The sequence below is a fragment of the Sciurus vulgaris genome (assembly GCF_902686455.1).
Source record: "Sciurus vulgaris genome assembly, chromosome: 10".
Lineage (NCBI taxonomy): Eukaryota > Metazoa > Chordata > Mammalia > Rodentia > Sciuridae > Sciurus > Sciurus vulgaris.
The window spans coordinates 80,409,074-80,432,882 of NC_136470.1; the positions used below are offsets into that span (position 1 = coordinate 80,409,074).

Genomic DNA, 23,809 nt, shown 5'->3' on the forward strand with positions numbered 1-23,809 from the left:
AGACACATAATTGTTTTTTATGTGCTGATTTCATACCCTAAAATATTACTAAATTCTTTTAACTCTATGGTTTTCTTGTAGATTTTTTGGAATTTTCAATATATAGGATTTTTAAAAATTTAATTTTAAAATTTGCTCTAATTAGTTATATATGACAGTAGAATGCACTAATGTATTTTGGTAAATCATGCATAAGTGGAGTATAATTTCTCATTTTTCTGATTGTACATATTGTAGGATCACATTGGTCATGCAGTCATATATGTACATGAGATAATAGTGTCTGTTTCACTCTACTATCCTTCCTACCCCATATAATATATAGGATTGTGTCACTTGCAAATAAGATAATTTTATTTTTTTTCCAGCTTAGATGACTTTCATTTCTTTTTCTTGTCTAATTTCTCTAATTTCTCTGAGTAGAACTTTGAGTACTCTGTTGAATGGCAATGCAATGTTGAAAGTGGGCATCTTTGTCTTGTTTGTGATCTTAGGGGAGAAGTCTTCAGTCTATCATCCTTGACTATCATGCTAGTTTCTTGATATGCAATCATGGAGACTATATGTAATATCCTAAATTTATGACAATCTAGTTTGAATTAATAGCTTAACATACAAAATCTCTGCTCTTTTCTAGCTCTGCCTTCCTCTTTTATGTTGTTGATATCACTTATTACATCTATATCCATTATATAACTAATAACATACACATAAATTACTTTTATGCATGTCTTTTATATAATGTAGGACTAAAAAGTGGAATACAAGTCAAAATCACAGTAATAACAGTTTTTATATTTGCTGTTATAGTTACCTTTGCTGGAGATGGCTATTTTTTCATATGCTTTTGAGTTACTGTCTAATGTCCTGTCATTTCAATTTGAGTCCTTTAGCATTTCTTTCTAAGATTAGTAATAAGAAACCAATTTAGTTTTTGTTTATCTGAGAATATGTTAGTTTCTCCTTATTTTTTATTTTATTTTTTTTTGTGGTACTGGGGATTGAACCCAGGACTTTGTGGATATGAGGCATGCACTTTACCAACTGAGCTATATCCCCAGTCCTTCTCCTTCATTTTTGAAAGATAATTTTTCCAGATATAGAATTCTTGGGCAACAGAGATTTTTTTTTCTTTCAACCATTAAATATGACATCCTGTTGACTTCTGGTCTAAATTCTTTCTGATGAGAAATTAGTAATTAATCTCACTAAAGATCATTTATGATTGATGAGAAATTCTTTCCCTATTTTTAACTTTTTGCAATTTAATTTTAATGTTTTGTTGTAACACTCCTTGGGTTTAACCTATTGTAATTCTTTAAGCTTATGGAATATGCAGATTAATGTCTTTTATCAAATTTTGGAAGTTTTCTATATTATTTTTTCAAATATTCTTTCTACCTCTATCTTCTCTCCTTCTGAGACTCCACAGTGCATGTTATGTTAGTCTAGTTGATCATGATCCACATGTTTCTTAGACTCTGTTCACTTTTTCTTCATTCTCTTTCTTTTCTGTCCCTCAAACTGAATTAATTCAACTCTCCTATCTTTAAGTTCACTAATCTTTTCTTCTGCCTGCCCCAATTTGCTCTTGAACCAATTGAATGAATTTTTCAACTCTTGGATTTCTTTTAGCCTTTTTTTTTTTTTTTTTTTTTTTTTTTTTTTGCTATTTCCTTTTATTTTAAATAAGATCCATACTAATAACCATACTAATAACCATACTAATAACCATAATAGAAATTGGATCTCAGTGGCCTATATCTCCATGAACAGAGTGGAACTTGTGCTTTGCATAAGCCTTTGCTCAAAGAGTACCAAGTTTTATTACCAACACCTAAAGTTTTAAATATAATAATTGCTTAGTTGCTGTAATTATCTACCAGAAGGTCTTTTTAAAAATTTTTTTCGTGTATGTATATAGGTTTCAATAATTTCTGTATCTTTCTTTATTAATAGATATTTTCATTTTGTTTACATACTTTTTTCCTTTATTTTTTTCTCCATTATTTCCTTTAGTTCTTTGCACATATTTAGAACAGTTGTTTTAATGTCTTTGTCTAAGTTGGCCATGGTGGCACATGCCTGTAATCCCAATTTGGGAGACTGAGGCAAGAGGATGGCAAGTTGGAGGCCAGCCTCAGCAACTCTGCAAGGCCTAAGCAACTTAACAAGACCTGTCTCAAAATAAAAAAGGGTTGGGGATGTAACTTAGTGTTAGAACACCCTTGGATTTAATCCCCAGTACTTAATAATAATAAAAAAGTTTTTGCCCAGTAAGTCTAATGTATGTGTTTCTTCACATACATTGAGGGATGATATCTCTGAATTTATTTTGTTCTTTGAACATTATAATGCAATAGCTAGAAATCAGATTTTCCTCTCTCCCAAGGGTTTGATATTTTTTGTTTTGTTATCTGTTGAAAGTAGTAATAGTCCATTTATTAGTGACTTTCCTAAACTATTTTTGTGAAGACTATATGAGGTATCATGTATAGCCACTGAAATCTCTGTTTCTTTAGCTTTTGTGCAGCTAGTATTTTGATAGATATTTCATTGAATTCTAGGAGTTAAAAAACAAATGAACAAAAACATTTTTCAGTTTTTGCAGATTGGTTCTGTACTGGGGTACTTATTCAACACATAGCCAGGTTTGCACTGAGTCTAAAGATCATTGAGAGCTGAAGGCCTAGGGTCTTCTCTGAGCATCCACATAAAGTCATGTACACAGCTTTCTGTATTTTGTGATATATTCAAATATATTTGGCGGGCATATTTAAATGCCCTAGTTTCTCAAAGAAAGTTTCCTTAGCTCTTTTTCCCTGTTTTAGGTGGGCTTTTTATATTTCAACTGTAATCTTTTGCTCCAGGCAACTCTGGATTGTTAGTTGATAGTGTTTCCAAGCAATGTATGATTCTTTTCTGCCTGAGTGAGTTTCTCACTAGATGAAATTGAGGTGAGTGTCTTGCATCAATCAATTCCTCAGGATAGCTCCCATATACAAGAACTTGGTAAGAAGTCTGCTGTCCCCCTCCATAACGAGGGACCAGAGAACCTCACTGGGGACCCAGGGTTACTATCTTCATATGGTCACTGAACTGATGAGAGAATGAGGCAAATGCAAAAAAAAGTCCACAAAATTTTCTATTTTAAAGTTGCTTTTTTCTTTATTCGGTGTTTGCTTTATTGCAAATAAATTTCTGTCTGCTTTTCAGAGTTCTGGCAAAGTTGGTTCTGATAGTTTTTTGAGTTTTTTTTTTTTTGTTTTTTCTGGAAAGATGGGAGCTTGGAGCTGCCTACTCCACCATTTTGCTGATGTCATTTCTTATGTGTCATTAAATATTTTAAAACATTACTTATAGTCACTGTGTATTGCTCCATTGTATAGATGTACCATAATTTATTGTAGATGATACTGTAATAAACCTCTTTCCACATTTCTTATTATTTTCTTTTAACTTAGGATGACTTTCCAGAAGTGGAATAACTATTAACAAGTTATGAACATTTTCCTATCTTTTCTTATTTATTGTCAAATTGCTCTGTAGAACTTTGCCACCAATTTGCATTCCAAAAAGCAGTGTCTGAGAAGGTGTACTTCATCACTCCCTTACCTATAATTTAATAGTCTTTGCCTACTTAATAGGCAAAAAAAATGTCATCTTGCAATTGTTCTATGTCTGCTCTTTTAAGAGTTTCTCAAATGACTTCAATTTGAATCCATTCATTGCTTTTTGAGGGAACATGAACTTGTACTTTAATTTGTCCACTTCCTCATATGTGTGGGCCAGAGAAGTCACACCATTCTTCTCATCAAGAACACAACATTTTCCTGTGCTCATGAGTATAAAACTTGAATTTATTTCGTAGTGAATCTGAATGGTGCCCACCCCAAGCTGGTGCCCTTCAGACCTGCGGGACGGCTGATCTCCCCACCTCTGCTGCTCTCGGTCATCCTCAACATTCTTCTCAGCCTGGCCATGCATATTGTTGGCTTTGTCCTGGTTCAGAAGCAGCCTTGGTATTCTACGGAGTTGTACAGGTATGATCACAACCTCCATTCCAGCTTCTCACATTCTAATTCCCATCAAACGTAATCTGACCAACATGAAAAGAGGCAAATGAGTCTTCCACCTGCCAATGATACTGGCTTCCTTAAATCCTTTGGGCAAATTTCCAGCAATTGTTTCTTCTCTGTGGCATGGTTGGATGGTATCATTCACTGGCACTTCTTTGTATTGTGTGATAATACAATATCTCGAATGGCCATGGATCATAGTTTGCTTGGTCTACCTCAGTTTAAAAAGCCCACTTACTTGATGTCCCAGTGAAATTATTAAAGTTTTTACTTACAAAACTTTCCCTGTCCAATGATAAATTATATGGTCAACATACTTATAAATAATCAGAGATCTTAAGTTACTCAAGGGAAGAATCATCATGACTTGCTCATTTCTTTCCTGTATAATCTACATAATGGGTGCTCAAATTGATGAATAAATAGTCAGTTGAATCAAAATCTCTCTCTCTCTGTCTCTCTGTCTCTCTCTCTCTGTCCATCTATCCATCAATCTATCCTTCCAACATGTACACCTATCATTTTGTTTTTTTTCTTCTTACTTTTCAGTGTAGTCTTTACCAAAGCATAGGCAATTATAGAAGTGTTGAGTGCCTGCTCTGGACATTGTCTGGTGTGGAGTCTCATGGGTTACAAGTGTTCCATAAGGCTTGTTACCTTACTTCATTAGCTGTCTTTGTTTCCTTTCAGTGCCTGCACAGTGCAAAATCAAAGTATCTCAAAGTTAAACGTTTCTCCAACTGCTCCTGAAAAAGTTGGAAGTAATGGTGCCTTTACAAGTTTTGAGAACACTACTATATGGTTCTTGGGAACAATCAACTGTATCATTGTGGCTCTTATATTCTCTAAAGGAAAACCATTCAGGCAGCCCACCTACACAAACCGTGAGTAAAGTAGTATGACATCAGAGGTGAGGGGTCATAAGAGAGAGCAGACATGCTCAGGCCACACAGGAAAAAGCTGCAGAGTTGACTCTTACCACTCCAGAGCTCTGTGAAACACAGTGTGCAGCCTCATCCCTGTGGTTCTTTGTTCTTTACTTCGAAGCTGCCTCAAATACTGGGGCTTCCCTCTCCATCTTTTTCTTTTACCTCATGTTTATCTTTAGGTGTCTTTTCTTGGGATCACTCCAAATTGGGAAGATTGATTTATTTCCTTACTTGTCAGAATTCATTCTGGAAGATGGGGAGAAAGGTCACAGTTCTCAGTTGGAACCTGTCTTCTGCCATTTTGTGTTGGTGGGTTGGGAATGGGTCCAGGCTGGAGAAACCTGTATAGAGGACTGTGGAGGCTCTTGGCTAAAGTACCTCTTGTCTTCTTACATTTGAATGAAGGAGGTATGTCAGGAGGGGATGTGAGTGACCTGTTTAGTCTCTGGATCTATAATTTGAATATAAACCCTACCTCTCTAACTGGGGAGATTGAGAAGCACAAGTTGAATCAATATCCTTATAAAAATGTATTTGTTCAGGGAAAATTATTTTGTGTTTCTCTTTCTTAGGTTGAGAACTCAGTGAATGCAGACCTCTATATAATTACAATTTAAAAATATGTTTATTTATAGCCTTCCTTTCTTTTCCAGAAAACAATTTGAGACAGATGAGTTGTATTATAGAGAATCAGTTACTTGAATGTCTTCACAGCATTTATTGAAAAATGTATTCTGTCAATGTTCTATCTCTCTTTATATTTACCATTTTTATTAATTGAAACTTATGATATGCATGTGAAAATTACCACTTGCCTCGAGGACATACTTGGAAATTACAGATGTGAGGCACGTTGCATAGAAATGAGTGCTTGCCATCTATTATGCTGTGTTTGATGTAGAAATCAAGTAAATTTAATGCTAATCTAGAATATGTCTGTCAATAGATGTGACATACTCTGATTTCTCAAAATGATAGCTTGTGTTCTTATTTCCTCAGATGTATTTGTCCTTGTGCTGATTATACAGCTGTGCGTGTGTATATTCATTCTATTTGCTGATATTCCAGAATTGTATAAAAGTTTGGATGTAAGTCTCATCTCGGGGGATATGATGATGTTTTACAGTTTTGTTACACTCTGACTTTAAAAAGCAGGTCATAATTGCAATTGACATGGGTTCTTTTTTTATTTGTTCTTTTTTAGATATATATGACAGTAGAGTGTATTTTGACATACTATACACACATGGAGTGTATTCTAATTTAGGATCCCATTCCTGTGGTTGTACATGATTGACACGGATTCTTAATACCAATTATGTAATTTTGGATTGGCAGAGTTTTAAAATGTTGAATTTAAACCTATTTTTTATTTAAGCTGATCAGGAAAAGTAATTCTATCTACCCCGGGTTTCTGAGAATAAAGACAGCCTTTGAAAAGTATTAGGCATTTTTCTTTTAAAAGATCCCCTGTAAGAGGGAAAGAAATCCATTTATACATTTCCTCTCAAATATGAGAGAATTTTGAAGTTGTTCAAAACAGTTTTGCCTGTAACACTTTTTTAGTTGATTTTAAAATCTGTATTTACATTTTCTCCTCTTTAAAAACATGTGTTTCTGCATGTTCACACTTACTGTCTGAAAACCTACTCAAAGAGCCCTACTCTATCTCATGCACTCTCTTACATTTTATAATATTGGGACAACTTTGAAACCTTATGAGGTACCAGGCTTTTACCTACTTAAATAAGGGAAAAGCAGATATTTTGATTCCTCCAGCCTATTCCATTTTTGAATTCAGATGTAATCATTGCTAAATGTTCTTTCCATCAGTAAATACAATACAGAAGTGCTGGCTAAAGAAATTGAGCTTTTTAAACCTAGTGTGGTGTATATTTTAACCTAGAGGTTTGCTTGCCTCTCTGTGTCACAGATTGGTTTTAAGAGGGCCAAGATCATATCTTATCCGCTATTGTATTACCAGTGCCTTGCACAGTGAATAGCACAAAATGATCAAGGAATGACTAACTGATCAGCAGATGTTAGGTTGCTAAATTCAGACAAGCACCTTAAACACACGGTGTATGCAGAACCAGCACACCTTCATGAATCCACAGTGACTTTGACATACTGACAAATACCTACCTTAGTTTCTTCATTTTTATGATTGTATTATTTTGGTTTTCAGTGTATTTACCATCATCAAGTGTCTTCATTAATTACAGTAACTACTTTTAGATGTAAACAGGTTTTATCCACAAGTCAAACTTCCTAATCCTGCAGAAGTTAAGGCTCAGCCATGTTGGTTTAAGCACATTCTTTAGTATATAAGGCTGGACATCTGCTGTAACAAAGCAGGGAACCTGTTTGGTTGGAGGGAACCCGTGTGGCCTTATCACCAGCCTGACCACAAAGGATCCCTCCAAAAATTATTGTGCACTCTGAAAATAATTATGTTTCTTTTTATTGCATAAAAATATGGGTTTGTTAAGAAAGATTTAGAATGTACAGGCAAGGAAAATTCTAATATTATTCACTATATCCTTCTTGCCTTCAAAATAATTCATGTATTATAAATGTGCATTGACTAATTTATGAAATTTATTTTATTTTAAATGAAATCATGCTGTTTTGCAACCTAGATACTGCTCTGTTTTTAAAAAAATGTATTATTGTTTTTAATAGGGAATACATCCACATGGTTCAAAATTCAAAAGTTAAAATAGAGTGAAATCTCCCTGTCATCCTACCTCTCTTCTGGTGGCTCCCCATGACCAGTTTATTTTACATACCTTCACACTTATTTTATACATATGTAAAGAAATATATGTATACATTTCTTATGTGTATATCACCTACATTTTTACATAAAGAGTAGTAAACTATTATATTTGTTCATTATTCTGGGATATAGATATCAAGGGGAGGTGATTTGTGTAAGAGATTTATTGGAGGAGATGCCTGTAGGGGAAATAGCAGAAAGCCAGGGGAGATGGCTAGAGGCATCACCCTGCTCTGTGGGTCTGACCCTGTGAAGGAGAGATGAAAGGAAGGAGGCTGCCTGAGCAGACTGAGCCTGCAGTGCAGTCCTAAGGAGTCAAGCCAAAGCAGCCTGTCAGGAGTGTCTGGAATCTTACAGGATCAAGTCTCATGAGGATCTGTGTCATCCACATTTAAGGGCCATGAGCAGCCCATGAGAAACATGGCTTTCAGTTGGATGTAGTGTTGCATTCTGAGCATACTAGTTGGGGCATCCATTATTCATTTTTCTAGCTGCAGGAGATCTGAATGGAACATCTTCCTGGCTGCTATGACTTACACCTTGCTTCTTTCATGCCACTGTGTATTTTGGTAATTGTTTCATACCAGTACATAAATCCTCATTACATTTACTGACAGCATAGTGGTTTTTAATAGACACACACACACATGTATTGTATTGTATGGGATGTGTTAGACATATACCTTAATTTATATGTAGTCCCCTATTAATCGACATTTAGATGATTTTCAATTTTTCACTATTACAAACAAAGGTGCAATAAAATAACATTGAATTTCAGCCATAGACAAGTTTACCTCTGGGAAAAATTCCTAGAAATGGATTTGAATTTTTAATTCTGAGAGCATTCTTCTCCATAGAACTGCAGCAGCTTTTACCCCCATTGGTGTCTGAGGTAGGGTACAAGACTGCTGGGTAGACCAGAGAGTATTTGACTTTTTCTCATTCATTCATTCATTCATTCATTCATTCATTCATTCATTCTTCATTCTTTCACACAATCATCCATCCATTTATCCATTAATTAATTCATTCAGCATACATCCATACATACCAGACACTGTGTGGGAAGGGTTTAGGGAAGACTCTAAAAACGTGGGGAGAGAGACAGCTAGTGATAATCTTGACTTCAGCGCCATTTGCTCCTTTGACAAGTACCCTTAAAGGACACAACCCATGCAGCTGCAGGCACAGGTCCTGAAGCGGAAGCCCTGTGCTTAAAAGCAGGACTTGGCTAAGGAGAGAGATGGCACCAGAGGGAAGAGAATAATGCTCTCAAAGGTGGAGGTGTGACACAGTACCCCCTGCTTGGGACTATAGCCTCATTCCCGTATTCCCTATTGAAACCAAAACAAAGCAGGCAGGAAAAAAAAAAAAACAGTTTTGATTATTATTTATTCTTATCACAAAGCGGGCAAAGTTATTTTAGGAAATTTATCTATTACAGAGAAAAGAAAGAATAAAACAATAATTATAATCACTAAATCATTAGAATTGTTGAATACAAACCTTCCATACTTTTTCTATGCATGTATGCATAGAAATTCTTTGTATGTGTGTATGTAATACTCATTCATACATATATACAAATATACAGATATATACATATTATATATGTGATTCATAACCTGGGAAAATACACCTGGTGAATGTGAACACTTTTCATGTGAACATGCATTTTTTCTCAGACTAACTGTGCTTCATCACCCCCTGCTAGCTGCTCTGCACACCTGTCTTGTGGAGGGTCTACATCCTCATCATGCTCAGCTCCAATTTTTTGGTGTCCCTTGTTGTGGAGGTAAGTGCCCTCAGGGCCTGATAATCACTGTGTGTGTGTGTGTGTGTGTGTGTGTGTGTGTGTGTGTGCGCTGACACATGTGTGCTTGTCATTCCCCCACCCACCTCCTCTATGGATTTGTCTGTTTTAGACATTTCACATAATGAAATCATCCAGTATGGTGCTTTTGTGTCTGGCTTCTTTTGCTTACCGACTTGTATCATTTTTACTTTATGGATAGGAAATGAGATTCATAGGAGCTTTCCCAGTTTTCATTCTGAAGCTTCCATTTGCTCCTTGCCCTTAGTGAAATGAACTGAGGATCCCCTTTATCTCTGCAAAGTTCAGCATCTCTTCCCTCAGGGCTGTTAGATACAATCTCCCTTCTTTAAAGCTTGCTGTTGGGCAGGGGATGCCTCCTAAAAGGTCTCCATGAAGGAGAAGTGAAATGAAGGATTCCATCTGTCTCCATTCATGCTCCAGATTATAAAACTAGATTGTTCCAACAAGTCAGGTATTCATCACTATGAACACCTCACTGCCTGACTTCCCTGCAGTTTTTTATAGGCAGGAGCTCAATAAACCTTCCTTACCATGCAAAGTCTGCACAGTGGCTGTTGGCAGAATGGGGCATTGAATCAGGGAACCAGAGCTTCTCTCTATAGGCTAAGATAGAGTTTCTCAAACTTGAGTGTGCATCAGTATCACCTGGAAGGCTTGGCAAAACCTCCGGGGTGTCTGATTCAGTAGGTCTAGAGTTGGTGTAAGCTTTTGCATTTTTGACACGCTGCCAGGTGCTTCTTTTTTTTTATTGTAAACAAATGGGATACATGTTGTTTCTCTGTTTGTACATGGCGTAAAGGCATACCATTTGTGTAATCATAAATTTACATAGGGTAATGTTGTTTGATTCATTCTGTTATTTTTTCCTTTCCCCCCACCCCTTCCACCCATCCCACCCCTCTTTTCCCTCTATACAGTCCTTCCTTCCTCCATTCTTGCCCCCCTCCCTAACCCTAACTCTAACCCTAACACTAACCCCTCCCTCCCCCCATTATGTGTCATCATCCACTTATTAGCGATATCATTCGTCCTTTGGTTTTTTGAGATTGGTTTATCTCTTATCTTATATATATATATACCACAGTTTCTTTATCCATTCATCAACTGAAGGACATCTAGGTTGGTTCCACAATCTGGCTATTGTGAATTGAGCAGCTATGAACATTGATGTGGCTGTATCTCTGTAGGTGCTTCTGATGTGACTGGACCATGCTTTAAGAAACATTATGCTAAACCCTGTGGTCTCCAAAGCAACCAAATTAAGATAAGAGAGCAAATCCCATGGGTCTCCTCAGACTGAGTTACAGAAGGATGGTCCTTGTTGTTTAAAGGATAATCTTTGTGTACATCTTGTCCTTGTCCATAATCACAGTGTTTCCTCCGTCGGGTACATGTTTCCCCAAGTTTGCATACTAAAGTCTATTCCATCCTGTGTGACACAGCTGCAGTATTTGTCTCTTCATGAATCTTTTCTGATCTCTGAATCTGTTAGAAAAAGTAAAACTCAAATAATGGTAGCTTGAATAGTAAAGATATTTATTGACTCAAGAAGAGTGGAGGTAGGTGACTTCAGGACTCGATGGTGTGGTTAGGGATCTACATTCTTTGATCTTTCTCTCCTACAACCTTAGATGTTGCTGCCCATAGAGCTCCCACAGAACTGTATGATGAATCTGTTTTCATGCAGAAAGACAATGGAAGGAGAGGCACCAGCAAGTTTTTAATCACTCAAATCTGAACTTTTTAATGAGCCAACAAAAATTTTCTGCAGCCCATCAGCAGACTTCCTTGTGGGCCTCATTGGTTAGAATTGCATCATTGTCCTGACTAGAAAAGGCTTCTGGGGAAAGGGCTCTGTGCCAAACGTTAGATTGACTCAGACAGTTTTCTACACTGTTTTTGTTTGTTTGTTTGTTTGTTCTCCCAGGTGGGCAGGGAAGAGCTGGGAGGGAGTGGGCTATAAGGTGGTCAAGTGTCAGTGTCTCCCCTAATCTGGCAGGAAACCCTTCTCCAGTCAGCATGCCTGTGGGGAACAGCTAGCTGCTTAGGGTACTCTACCTGGGTATGAATTCTGACTCCCGTACTTTCTTGCCATCTGACTTTGGGCAAGATACTCTACTTCTTTACATCTGTTTGAATCTCTATTTAATGGTGCCAATAATAACTCCTTACCTCATAGGATACTAAAGTCTGAAATGTGAATGGTGAAGAGCACATAGTAGGGGCTTGAAAATATAAGCCATCATTATTACATTATCTCTTATGCACTTACCATTTCTTACTTATCTACCAATCCTTCAGTCATTCCTTTCATCTTTCAGTTCTTCCCACGAGAATTTGCTGACCATGTGCCATGTCCTATGGCACTATGCCACACCATCTGCAGGGAGAAAGAGGACTAGTGCTATAATTATCTGCATGTTCATTTCTTCTCTCACCTGCCCTGAGACTGTGCTGGCAAGGACTCATGTTAGTACTACTGCACCCAAAACCCTGCTTTATTCCAGTAGAGGCTAAATTAAAGTTTATTAATATAAAAAATGCATAAAAAATATAAGAAGCTTCCCTGCACATCCCTAGAAAAAAGAAAGGGTAATTTGATGCTCATGGAAGATAAAGTTTCTTCTTTGTTTCTCACGTTGAGTGAGAAATAGAGATGTGTACATGAAATGTCTAGTTTAGTTCCTGGTAGCTGCTAAATTTAAAAGCAATATTGAACGGTAGTAGATCCCAATCTAGGTCCCTCCCCGTAGTCTCCAGATGCTCAGAGTTGTCCCCTTTCCCTGAGATCAGCAGGTGCTCTGGGATAACCAAAGCCATTTAAGATTTTGGCGAAGGCAGTTACAACTGAGAATTATGGACGCTAATTTTTCTTGCCTTGTGCATTGAGCCTAGCAGAGTAGGTAAAGTCTGTTACGGACACAGCAACATGTTGTTCCTCAGGTGGCCAGGGGTATGTGTGTCAGGGATGCTAAGGATTCCTGGAATGGGCTGTACCAACCACATACTGCCTGGCCATCCTGCAGCACTGACAGTCCAGAGAGTTTTTTTTAAGGGGCAGGCATGAAGGATGGCTGGCCTCCTTTTACACAGTCTCAATATTGCTTGGTTTGCTGAGGTCTACCTCTGACCTCCCCCAACCCTAGTTCTAACCCTAATCTTAGAGCATTCCAGAAAACAAACAGGTTTCAATAGGGCCTTACTATCTCCCTGTCCTCCTGCTAAGAGGTGCAGGAGCTAATATGGACAGCTTTAGTCACCCCTCCTCTTTAAATTAAATGTGTGTATGTTTGTATATATAAATATATAGCACATGGATTACATTGGAGTCAGTCATAAAAGCTCATGTGGTGAAGTTTATTTTGTTTTTTTTTAAAATAATTTATTTATTTTTAAGAAACAGTGTCTTATTCAGCCTTTCTTTTTGTTTCTAGCTGTGCATTTAATTTATAATGTAGAGTGGCAGGACAGATAACCTCTCAGTGCTTGTGTCCCCTTCCAGAGCAGCGAGGTGATAGAGGTCATCACACTTTTAGAAATGAGTGAGATGGAGAGATCCGGGTGAGATGGAGAGCACTAAAGTGTCTCCATCTCTCTCTCTCTTTCTCATGTGCATGTGTTTGTGTGTGTGTGTGTGTGTGTGTGTGTGTGTGTGTGTGTTGTGTGTGCTTGGTTTCATGTGTGTGTGTGTGTGTGTGTGTGTGTGTGTGTGTGCGCTTGGTTTCATTGAAGGCCTGCTAAGTTTTCTTGGAGTTACATTAGACTTAAAAGCTGTGAATTGTTGATGTTACTGCCTTATCCCAACTCTAAGGAAAACTCGTTTTATTGTTAAATGAGGACAAAACCCTTGCTGTGGAAAGTAGAAAAACAGGTCTGACTGGCTGAGCCCTGAGGTTTGCAAGAAGCAGATGAAGATGAGCTCCTTTCTATTCTTTCCACTTAAACAGCAAAGATGAGTGGATTTTAGGAAAATCACTGTCTCTGGCAAAGTTCCTTGTCTAGTCCCATACAATTAACTCTTTCAACTTAGCAAAGATATGTGGTAACATAAAAATCAGCTTTAATTTTAGGTAACAACTTAGGTCCTCATATTTTCTCCTTGTTTCTTTCATGATAACATCTAAGATGCTCTTCTTTTGTGACCAAATATGATAAAAATGGAAAATTAATACACTAACCTGTCATGCACTCAACATCATAAGTTATACTGTGATCTCTGTTCAAGGTTCTGTCTCTCATGAAAGGAGATATCAGTCCAAAAGCTTCCAGAGACAAACTTATCATTCTCAAAATGTATTTCAGTGAAGGTAAATGTAGGGGGCATGTGTGGACAGGGCCACCGTGCACAACCATTTGTTAAAGGAGTAGTTAAGAAGGGTGGGGACAGGGCGGGAGCTATGCCCTGCCCAGCCCTGCAGTGGAAGGGGAATTACTTGTCCTAAAACAAACATAAGGAGGGGATTATACTTCTAACCACTGAAATTGGATAGGGTAATTAGTTTGCCCACAGAAATTGTCAGAGCTAGACCTGAATCCAGATCTGTCCATCTCTAAGATAGGCTTATATTCCAATTTCATCAACCTCTGTTCATGGCAGTGATGTGCCAGGGTACATCGGAGAAATACCTTATATACAGCACTTTGAATGATTTGAAATTTAATTTAGATGTGAGATTCAAAAGAAATTTTATCTTTGAGGCAGGCCACTCTGGGCTTGGTTCCTAGGTCCTAGAAACTATGTCCTTTCTTGCCAGAAAAACTACTTTAGTAGAAAAGTTTGAGAAGCCAAGACCTATCTCATGAAACCACCTTACATTTGTGGAGGGCTCAAGTCCTTTGTCAAGCTGAATCTAAGTAGCCATAGCAACAGTGCCTTATTATGGTCTGTGGAGTGCTTTAGCCTCAGAGCCCCTGACCTCTGATTGTAAACAGAAATTTTTATTTTGCAGGAGGCCATTATTGAAAACCGAGCTCTGTGGCTGGCAATCAAAAGATGTTTTGGCTATCAATCAAAAAGCCAGTATCGAATATGGCAGAGGAACTTGGCAAATGACTCCAGCTGGCCCCCACTAAACCAAATCTCCTACTCCGATATGCCTGGGTGTGGCAGGGGGGTGTCCTACAGCAATCCCGTGTTTGAGAGCAATGAGGAACAGCTCTGAAGGAAATGCAATATCCAAGACGATATCACAGAGAAACAATGACAAAATTGACCTGCTTCAGTGATGTTAAAGCCACAGGACTCTTACAATATCAACTGGAGATTTGGAGATACCAAAATCAATATCAAGTCATGGTGACAAATTAAAGTCTGTATGATGAAATCCTTTCTACAAAGAAAGTACTTCCTCTTGGCTTTTGAAAGTATCGGAGGCATCCCTTGGACCACGAATGGGCCAAGGATTGAAGTGGGCCAAGAGATTGGCAGGTGGAAGGAGGAACATATGGAATCTTTTTCTTCTTAGGATGAATCTTTCTTTTCTTTTTAAAAAGTGAATTGAAGCGAAGTCATACTATGTATATTCATAGAGTTGTAACAAGCTGAAGATCAGTTTTGAATTTTTACTTCGTCAATGGAAAAACTAATGCTTGGGAATCATCATGGCAATCTTGACTATTTGATTTCCTTTCCTGCTTAGTAATTTTTAGGTTTGAAGCTTCTTTCTCTGCTTCTGGGCTTCCCCTACATATTGTTAAGGATAAGTTCAACCTACGCTCCAATAACAAACAACCTCACACCTCAGTGCCTTCACACACTGGAACTTCTTTCTTACTCCAGGCAATTCTAGAACAGCTGTACTCACAGTGCTGACTGATCAACTGATGGCTCCTCCTAGATTTCATGCTTTCGGTGGCAAGGGAAGACTGATTCTGGAGACCACATGGGGTGCTTCACTGTCTCATCTCAAAAGTCTACTCTGCTCTCATTTCATTAGCCAGGGATTTGGCCACAGAACTGGAAAGTGCAGTCTCTTGTTTCTGGGGGTACTTCATGTTTCTATGTGTGTGTGTGGTTGTGTGTGTGCGTGCGTGTGTTACTGGGGATTGAACCCACGGCATCACGCACTCAAAGTAAGCACTCTACCACTGAGTTAGATCTCCAGTCCCTAGGGGGACTTCATGGGAGTGTGACCTGTGACCACACAGGACCCCCTGCTTCCAAGGGCCTCATGCTTGGCTTAATACTGTGCTGCTTCTGTCTTATAATTTCTGAACAAGGTTGCCTCATTTTCATTTTGCACTGGGCCACACACATGATGCAGCTCTCTGACTGGCATTCTAGGGGAAGCAAGGAAAGTAGCACCTCAAAAAACATGGGTATTGTCCGCTGGACTCTTCTTCTCACCCTGTGAACTTCTCTGTTTTACTAACTCCTTATCTTACCTGCTCAACTCTAGGAGTTTCCACTTCTCTGCTTCCTATTTTTGAGAATTTTTAGTCTTGTGCATTCTGCCCTATATATATCATCATCGATGTAAATCACCTCATAACCTTTGCATTTTGTAAGTTTAAGCCTTCGGTTTCTGGAAAACAACATTTCCCCTTATTTTATCCCTATTACAACTTGTTCATATTGGATTCATTCAGCATAAAAAACGCCCAGGTTTCTGTTAGGTCCCTAGACAACACTGAAGTCTAGGAGAACATTCACATGTAGTATTTCAAAGCAAAAGTAAAATTTCATTATGAACATGAAATCCTAAATGAATGCTTTAAGCAGGGGATGAATGTTCTGGTCCTGGTAGGCTTGGCTATCTACGAACAGCTCCTGCAAGGGTCCCTTTCCCCAGCTGAGCTCTTGAGGCTAGTTGATAGCTCTAGGATTGTGACTACAGTTGCTTCTGGGAACATAGTGTCTCACAGCCATGAGGGTACCTTGTTGCTTCTGCTAAGGATTTTAAAGTAGGGTATGAGGATGTTTCCATGTCCCAAGGCTGCAGAATCATCGTCTCCTTTGGTACAGAAGGAAATGTTTCCACCTGCAAAGATAGCCTCTCCACTCATAGGGCAGCTCGAAAATCCTTTTTCTAAAACTGATAGTTTTTTTTTTTTCATTTTCCAAAAGTGGAGAGATATGGTAGGGATAGTCTTCACCAAGTGCTTTCCTTCCACTAACTCATTGGAATTGCACAATTCTCCAGTGACTCCACAAGGAAGGGCTTATCTTCCCATCACACAGATGAGAAAATGGAGATTCAGGGTGACAAGAGCAGACCCAGACCTCAAACACAGAGCTTCTGAGCAGGCTTTATATTGCTTCCTAATAGTTCCTCATTAGAAAGTTGCAGGATGGCAGGGTGTTCAGAGTGATCTCACAGTCAAGCAAAGAATGGATTTCTTATTCGCCAGGTGGAAGGAGGTAACGCTTTGCTAATAACAGGGCCTCTGTTCAAATGAATGAAGGCATCCCAAGAGGCTTGGGCCAGAGGCGAGCTAAAAACAAAACCAACCCAAAATAAGAGTGTCTGTTTGTCTTTCTGAGACTGAGTTGCTCTAGCCTTGGTCCCCAAGGATTCCATCCTCAGCAACTTGTCTATGGCTGGCAAGGAACAGGGGTAGAGGACTCTGGTCCTCCACTAGCCACCAACCCTAAAATCTTTGCCAAAGAGATTCTTCTTAAAGACTGTGTTTTGGGGACTAACCGCATCTTAGAAGCAGTAAGTGAAACTGGGAGAGCCAGGGAACTGGGAGAGCTGCACTTGGATACTTGATGGGTTGTCCCAGGAAAGAAGGCCGCTTGGGCAGGAAGAATGGGGACAAGAGGCAAAGAGCAGGTGGAAAGGACCACAGCTAACATGAAGACCATGACCTTAGCAGCCAGCTCTGAGGGAAGTGGAAACTGGGGAGCGCAGGGTGTGTGCTCCGTGACATCACAGGTGTTAGTGGCTAATCCAAGACCAGTTAGAGAAGCGAGTCAAGTATTAGATGGAACTCATTTATCTGCCAAACCCCTTCCAGGCTTGGTACACTCACTGTCTGAGTCTTACACCATGATGTGAACCGTCTGCGACAGCTGTCTACACAGAATATCACACGGATACACGTGGCAGAGAGGCTGATGTGGACACACAGATTTGACAGTGCCTTGGAAGGGGGCTCCTGATGGGGATAAGAGCTAAAAAAGAGGCAGAGTGAGGGCTCCTGACAGACAAATCAACAGCTCCAGGAATATTTCTGATGTGTGTATTTTCCTGAAAAAAAAAAATACTGGAAAACTTTGAGTAAAAGGACCTGGGAGAGGACCCCAAATGTGAGTATAGAGCTACCTGCCCCAATACATTTTCCTGAGCAGGACTTGGAAAAGAAAAGGACATTATCAGTGATTCAAAAATTTTAGGCACCCCCACAATGTGTTCAGTCCAAGGTCTTCACTCTTGTCTGAAGATAAGCACCCTGACTTGTGTCCTCCTTGCTCCACATGTGAGGGTCCCAGAGTGGAAATATGTCTTGTCCTAAGTGTTCTCATGTGCTCACAGAAGTGTGTATGTACAGTAGCCAATGTGGTGATGGGAAAGTGATTATTTATTCAGAACCTTGTATTTAGTTTATGCTATAATAAATTATTCTGTACAAGAGACAAGTAAAATCTACAGTCCTATTGTTCTAAAACTCCCCCCCACCTCTCTCCCCACTCCCCTCTCCCTCTCTCTGTCCCTCCCTCCAGCAGGGTCTTTCATTCTGGCTAACAAAATGGAATGTTCTATTACAACAGTGTGAATCAAAATCACATCTTCACAAAGTTACATGCACTTTCTAACTCTATGCACACTGTTGTTCCAGCATTAGTCACAGGACTTTACAGTTCACAAAATGTTTTCATACTCTTCTTTCATTTAGACCTCATAACAATCTTGGAAGAAAACCAGGCAAGGTCTGCTCTCCTCCTGCTTCTAATGAGGTTCCAGATCCTGTAAAAGGCTCGGTAATGACCAAGGACATGCAGCTAGTTGCAGAGGAACTGAAGGTGGACGCAGGTCCTCTATCAGCAAATTCCCTGCTGTGTCATTCTTTAATGTTGTTTTCTCCTAATGAAATGTTTGTAGCACTGAAAAACACGCCGGCAGAAAGGCGACTATCCAATGCAATTGTCACCATGAGTATAATTTCCTTCAGAAAGAGATTTTAGTTTCTCATAGAAGTTCTCCTGAACCTGACCATCAATCACAGGAAAGGTCACCTCCCAGGACTGAAAGTGCAACATCATAAAACCAGTGCCCTATGAGCCTGCTCCTCGTGACCAGATAAAGCTCCAGCTTCTGACAGCAGCCTCCAGAAGCTAAAGAATAAAGATCAGCTTGAAAGTCATTCAGTCCCTGCTTTGCGCAGCCTTTCAGGGTGGTATAGATTTCTCTTCTGGCTTTGAACTATGTTCCCTTCTATATGCATAACTAATTTGAAAGCTGCTGCCACACAGCATTCCATCTGCCCTTTGGTTTCCATTAGATTTCTTAAAATGACCTTCTCAAGTTTACCAATAGAATGCTTTTCTTCAAAATTGAACAAACATATGAATAACAACAACAGTACAGAACTCTGCTGGAGTTGCTGAGAGGGCCATAGGGGTGAGCCCCCCGACCTTCCCAGACACACCAGGCCTGTTGCTTCCCTGGGGAGACAGCTTTGCCTGCTCTCTGCCATGCAAGCTCTGGTTTTGCTCACCTGCTGCGCAGGGCTGGGACTTCTCTTCAGATGCCAGCTCAGCTACCATCTCCTCCTAGTAGCCTTCCCTGAGCCCTTCATCTCATGTCCCCAGCTCTTCAGATTGCTATGTTTTCTAGTCATGTTTGTGCAGCCATTCAGGTGACTGAGGTTGAAAGGGAACTACTTGTTCAAGATCACATTCTTAGAAAATTGGTGAGCGGAGTCTACTGACTTCTAAATAAAGGTTCTTCATAATCCTCATCTCTAGCCAGATGCTGCTGATTCAATTAGCTAATTCACTGAGAAAAAGAATGCAGGACATCGTAGTGCCTTGTGTGTGTTGAATGCAAAGCACTTGAGGAGTCCTTTAGGGTCTCCTGGCTCTGCTTCCTTACTATCTCCTCCCTCCTGGCTCCCTCTCCTGACTGTCAACTCCACGGAAAGTGGGATGCACCACTGCTGGTGATAAAGGTTGACCATGGAGACTCCAATGAGCTTGCAGTTGTAGATTAGGATGCTATAATGCAGAAAGGTCCCACATGTGTGTATTCCACACTGCATGCGTATTGATGCACCAACCCTGAGTGGGGCTCTATGTGGTATCAGGGAAGCTTTGTGGGTAAATGAAGGCATTTACTTCTGCAACCACAAACATTGATGAAATGAAGAGCACAGCCTATCCCTCCTCCACTCAGTTCCTGAGTCCTTGGACCCCTCCTTGATGATGTCTCTCATGTAGAACCTCCTCTCCTCCACGCCCTTGATCACCACTGACTGTTTAAAAGAGCCTCTTAACTGGTCTCTCTGACTGAAGTCTCTCATATCTTTCCTTCTCAATGACTTCTGTTGACCAAACCTGATGATGTCATGTCGATGACCAGAGACCTTTAGCAGTCTAAATTATCTACCAGACAAAGTATATATATTACTTAGTAACAAATTTAGAGCCCTTAGCCCTGGCCACATCTGGTCTCATTTCAGAACTGAACTTCCTATTATTCCCAGTAATCCGTACTCATGTCTTCCTATTCAGTACCTTTGCTCATATTTTATTTCTGTGCGGTGTCAATAATTCTTACTTGCATTTCCACAATCCAAAGCCTGCCTGTTTCTCAACACCCAATGAGAATGCCACTGCTCTGTCAAGTCAGGAGGAGCACCCTTGCATCTGCACATTCACATCCTTTTGGTTTTACCTTTATAAAGCCTTATATTCTTGTCTCAACTTCCTTCACCTCCCACCCAACCACACTTTGACTAGGATGTCCATTCTTTGAGGTGGGGGATCCAGCCCAGCTTACCTCATTGTCCTGCTTCCACCTAGCACAGGGCCATGCTTAGGGGCTCAGCAAGCAGCTGTGGCATGATTGAATAAAAAATATAATCACCGGGATATTTTGTTGATTTGTTTGTCCTCCTTTGTCTGTGAACATCTGTTTTCGATCCAGTACAAAGAAGCTTAACTCAAACAATGGTGCTATGAATAAAAACAACCAGAAGTACAAAGTATAGTGATTACAATGTTGTGCTTAATAAGTTTGCCTGTCCATTTATCTAGGGAGGGTATGGGAGTGTGGTGTGGAATTAGAAGAGTGAGGTGTATGCCACAAAGACCATCTCAACATGCATGAGACACACATTCATTTCCAGAAGGGTGTAAGGACTCTCACAGGAAAATGTTTATCCAAGGGAAGAGGGTTGAGGCAAACACACACACACACACACACACACACACACACACACACACACTCCAAAACTTCTTTAAAAACCAGGAAACCAGGCATTGGCTGTAAGGGAATAGGAGCAAAAGCTTGAGTATAATAGGATATGTATTTTTTATTCTTTTCTCGTTTCATCTTACTTTTAGTAACTTTTCCAAGGGCCCACAGAAGAGAAAACTGTGATGAAAAAAGAAAGAAATGAGAGAGAGAAAGAGGGAATGAGTAGGTAAAGAACACAGTGGAAAAGGCCAAGATGAAGGCCACTGTCTTAACAGCCAGCAACGAGGCAAATGGAAGTTGGTGACACAAAAGGGGGAAGGGGAGCTCTCCCCTGTGTTCTGTGATCTGTAGGTCAGAGTGTAATAACAGCAGAGTAGAGGGCTCCCCGAGGCCTCTGTCACCTGGAAATCATGTGACTGTGAGAACACAGGTGTAAGACACATGTGCCAGTGGCTGGTGATGTCACACAGAGATATATAGGTGACATGAAGAATCTAAGTGTGTCTCCAAGCGGCTAAAGGAGAAAGGAAATGGCTAGTGGAGATGCAGAATGATCGTGCATGACACAAGGTGGCCATGCACATCATAGAGTCCTGGGGTCCCCAGCAACCAATCTCAGGGGTAAGCAGAGCCATAGAGGCCTGACCGTGGAAGCTGCAGGAATCATCTCGAAGTGGCAATCCGTGGCCCATACAGCTAACACGGGCTGTGGGGAAGAAACATGCCATGACCAGGGGCTCAGCATGCTGCATCACATGAGGATTTCTGTGACCATCTCAAGTGACTCAGGAGAGTTTAGAGCATGAGGCTTCTATGATCCTGTTTTTGACTATCATCCCAGATTTATGTGTCCCCCAGAACGTTTAGGTTATAAAAGAGGAAAAAACACCTTCCCACAAGTGAATGCTAATTTGGTGCAAGTCACAGAAGAACACTTAGGTCGAGAAAGCACCCGAAAGCCCCAAGGCTGCTGCATTCCTGGTCTACTCAGCAACTGAACAAAGTACAAGGTTATGTGGCTCCTCAGCTGGCTGGATGATCTTTCCTGAAAGCTGAGCCGGTTTTCTCTTGACCTAACCCAAGGTTAGCCTGAGAATTAGTTACAGGCTTAAATAACCTAAAGAATTCAACCATGGCACATGGCCAATTGGAGACTGATTTGTTGTGGGGACAATTTTGTAGTTTTGAATCATCCCTTGATGGATCCTAGAATCTGATTTGTTTAAATACCAAAAGCCACATGTGGGAAAGTTCAGATCTTTGTATCTTCCCACATCGTACCCTAGCACCATGCTCAGGTATCCTGGGTCATAGGGGTGACCCAGGGGCACAGGACTTGGAGGGCAGTGCACCTGTGCAAGAGCAGAACTGGTCCACAGCATAGAAGCAGCCATCAGCCAAAGTCCTCCAGGACCAACCTCTGACTCATCATCCAGGCTCTCTGTGAAGAGACTCTTTTGGGAAGTGGCATATGGCAATTAGGAGTACAAGCTTAGGAGTCAGACAGGTCTGACTTTGAATTCAGACTTCTCTGATTTGTAAGTTTGAGCCAATTGGCTATGATGTCTACATCTCCATTTCCTTGGCTATTCACATGGGAAAACTATTTATTCCCTCATTTATAACTTCAAAAATCAGAGAAGATTAAATGTGGCACACAATCTTTTCTTTTTTTCCATCTCTCAAGTTATATGGAGATTTCTTAGGTCCTGGACTTGCACACAATATCGCTATTTCATATGTTGTGTGAATGAGTAAAATAGTAAATAAAAGAATACATAAGTAAGGAAGGAAGAAACAAATAAATAAACACACTAACCATTTTCAAAATTTGAATGCAAATAATTCTACTTTAATGAAAATGTAATTATCCAAATTTTACTAGTTGTTTTTTATTTATTTTTAACTGAAACATAAAAGAAACTGAACATATAATGGGGTACCATGTGATGTTTGATACATGAATACATGGTGTGATATTTAGATCAAGTTACATTCTTAACTTCAAATCTTTATATCATTTTTTGGTGGCAAAAACTTTCAAAATCCTTTCTTCTAGCTCTTTGAAGTATACAGCACATTGGTGTTATCTGTAGTGGATTTCTCTCCACATTTTCGTGTCTTTTTCAATTTCTTTCATATTGTATTATTAATGTTTATAATTTGCATTGTAAATGTCTTTCATCTCTTTGGTTAGATTTATTACTTTGATTTTTTTGTAGTATTATAAGTGAGATTGCTTTCTTGATTTCTATTTCATAGAGTTAGTGATTGATATATAGCAAGGCTACTGAGTTTGGCATGTTGCCTTTATACTCTGCAAAGTTTATCAGTTCTAATAGTTTTGTTATCAGTTCTAGTAGTTTTGTTTTTTGGTAGAATTTTTGGGTTTTTCTATTTAAAATTACTTGTTATCTGTAAACAGTGACAATTTGACTTCTTTCTATTTGAATGCCCTTTATTTCTTTCTCTTACCTAATCACTCTAGCTTTGACCTCCAGCAGTATGTTGAATAATGTGGTGAAAGTAGTCATTCTTGTCTTGTTCCAGATTTTATGAAGCTTTCAATTTTGCCCAGGTCAGTGTGATGTTAGCTGTTGGATTATTATAAGTGGCCATTATTATGTTGATACATTTCTTGTATGCCCCTTTAGCACTCTTATCATAAAGGAATGTGAATTGTCCTTGCTTCCCTGGTCTGAATCCCACTTGATCATGGTGAATAGCTTTTTTAAAAGTGCTGTTGGATTTGGTTTAAGGATTTTTTGCATCTATGTACACCAAGGATATTGGCCTTTTATTTTTCTTTCCTTTTT

At 39.5% G+C, this 23,809-nt stretch overlaps 1 protein-coding gene across 4 annotated transcripts in view; it reads left to right on the forward strand.

Moving 5' to 3' along the window:
* Nucleotides 1-20,770, forward strand: part of ATP13A4 (ATPase 13A4) — a 130,366-nt gene extending 109,596 nt beyond the window's left edge. For 2 of the 4 annotated variants that reach the window (XM_079155748.1, XM_079155747.1), the window contains 5 exons: nucleotides 3,872-4,043; nucleotides 4,770-4,963; nucleotides 6,008-6,096; nucleotides 9,508-9,588; nucleotides 14,580-20,770. In XM_079155748.1, the coding sequence (XP_079011874.1) occupies nucleotides 3,872-4,043; nucleotides 4,770-4,963; nucleotides 6,008-6,096; nucleotides 9,508-9,588; nucleotides 14,580-14,792 (749 nt within the window). In that variant the 3' untranslated portion in view covers nucleotides 14,793-20,770. Of the gene's footprint in view, nucleotides 1-3,871; nucleotides 4,044-4,769; nucleotides 4,964-6,007; nucleotides 6,097-9,478; nucleotides 9,589-14,579 lie in introns of those variants that run through there. The other 2 variants (XM_079155749.1, XM_079155750.1) reach the window with 2 other exon arrangements.
* Nucleotides 20,771-23,809: the final 3,039 nt, after the last annotated feature.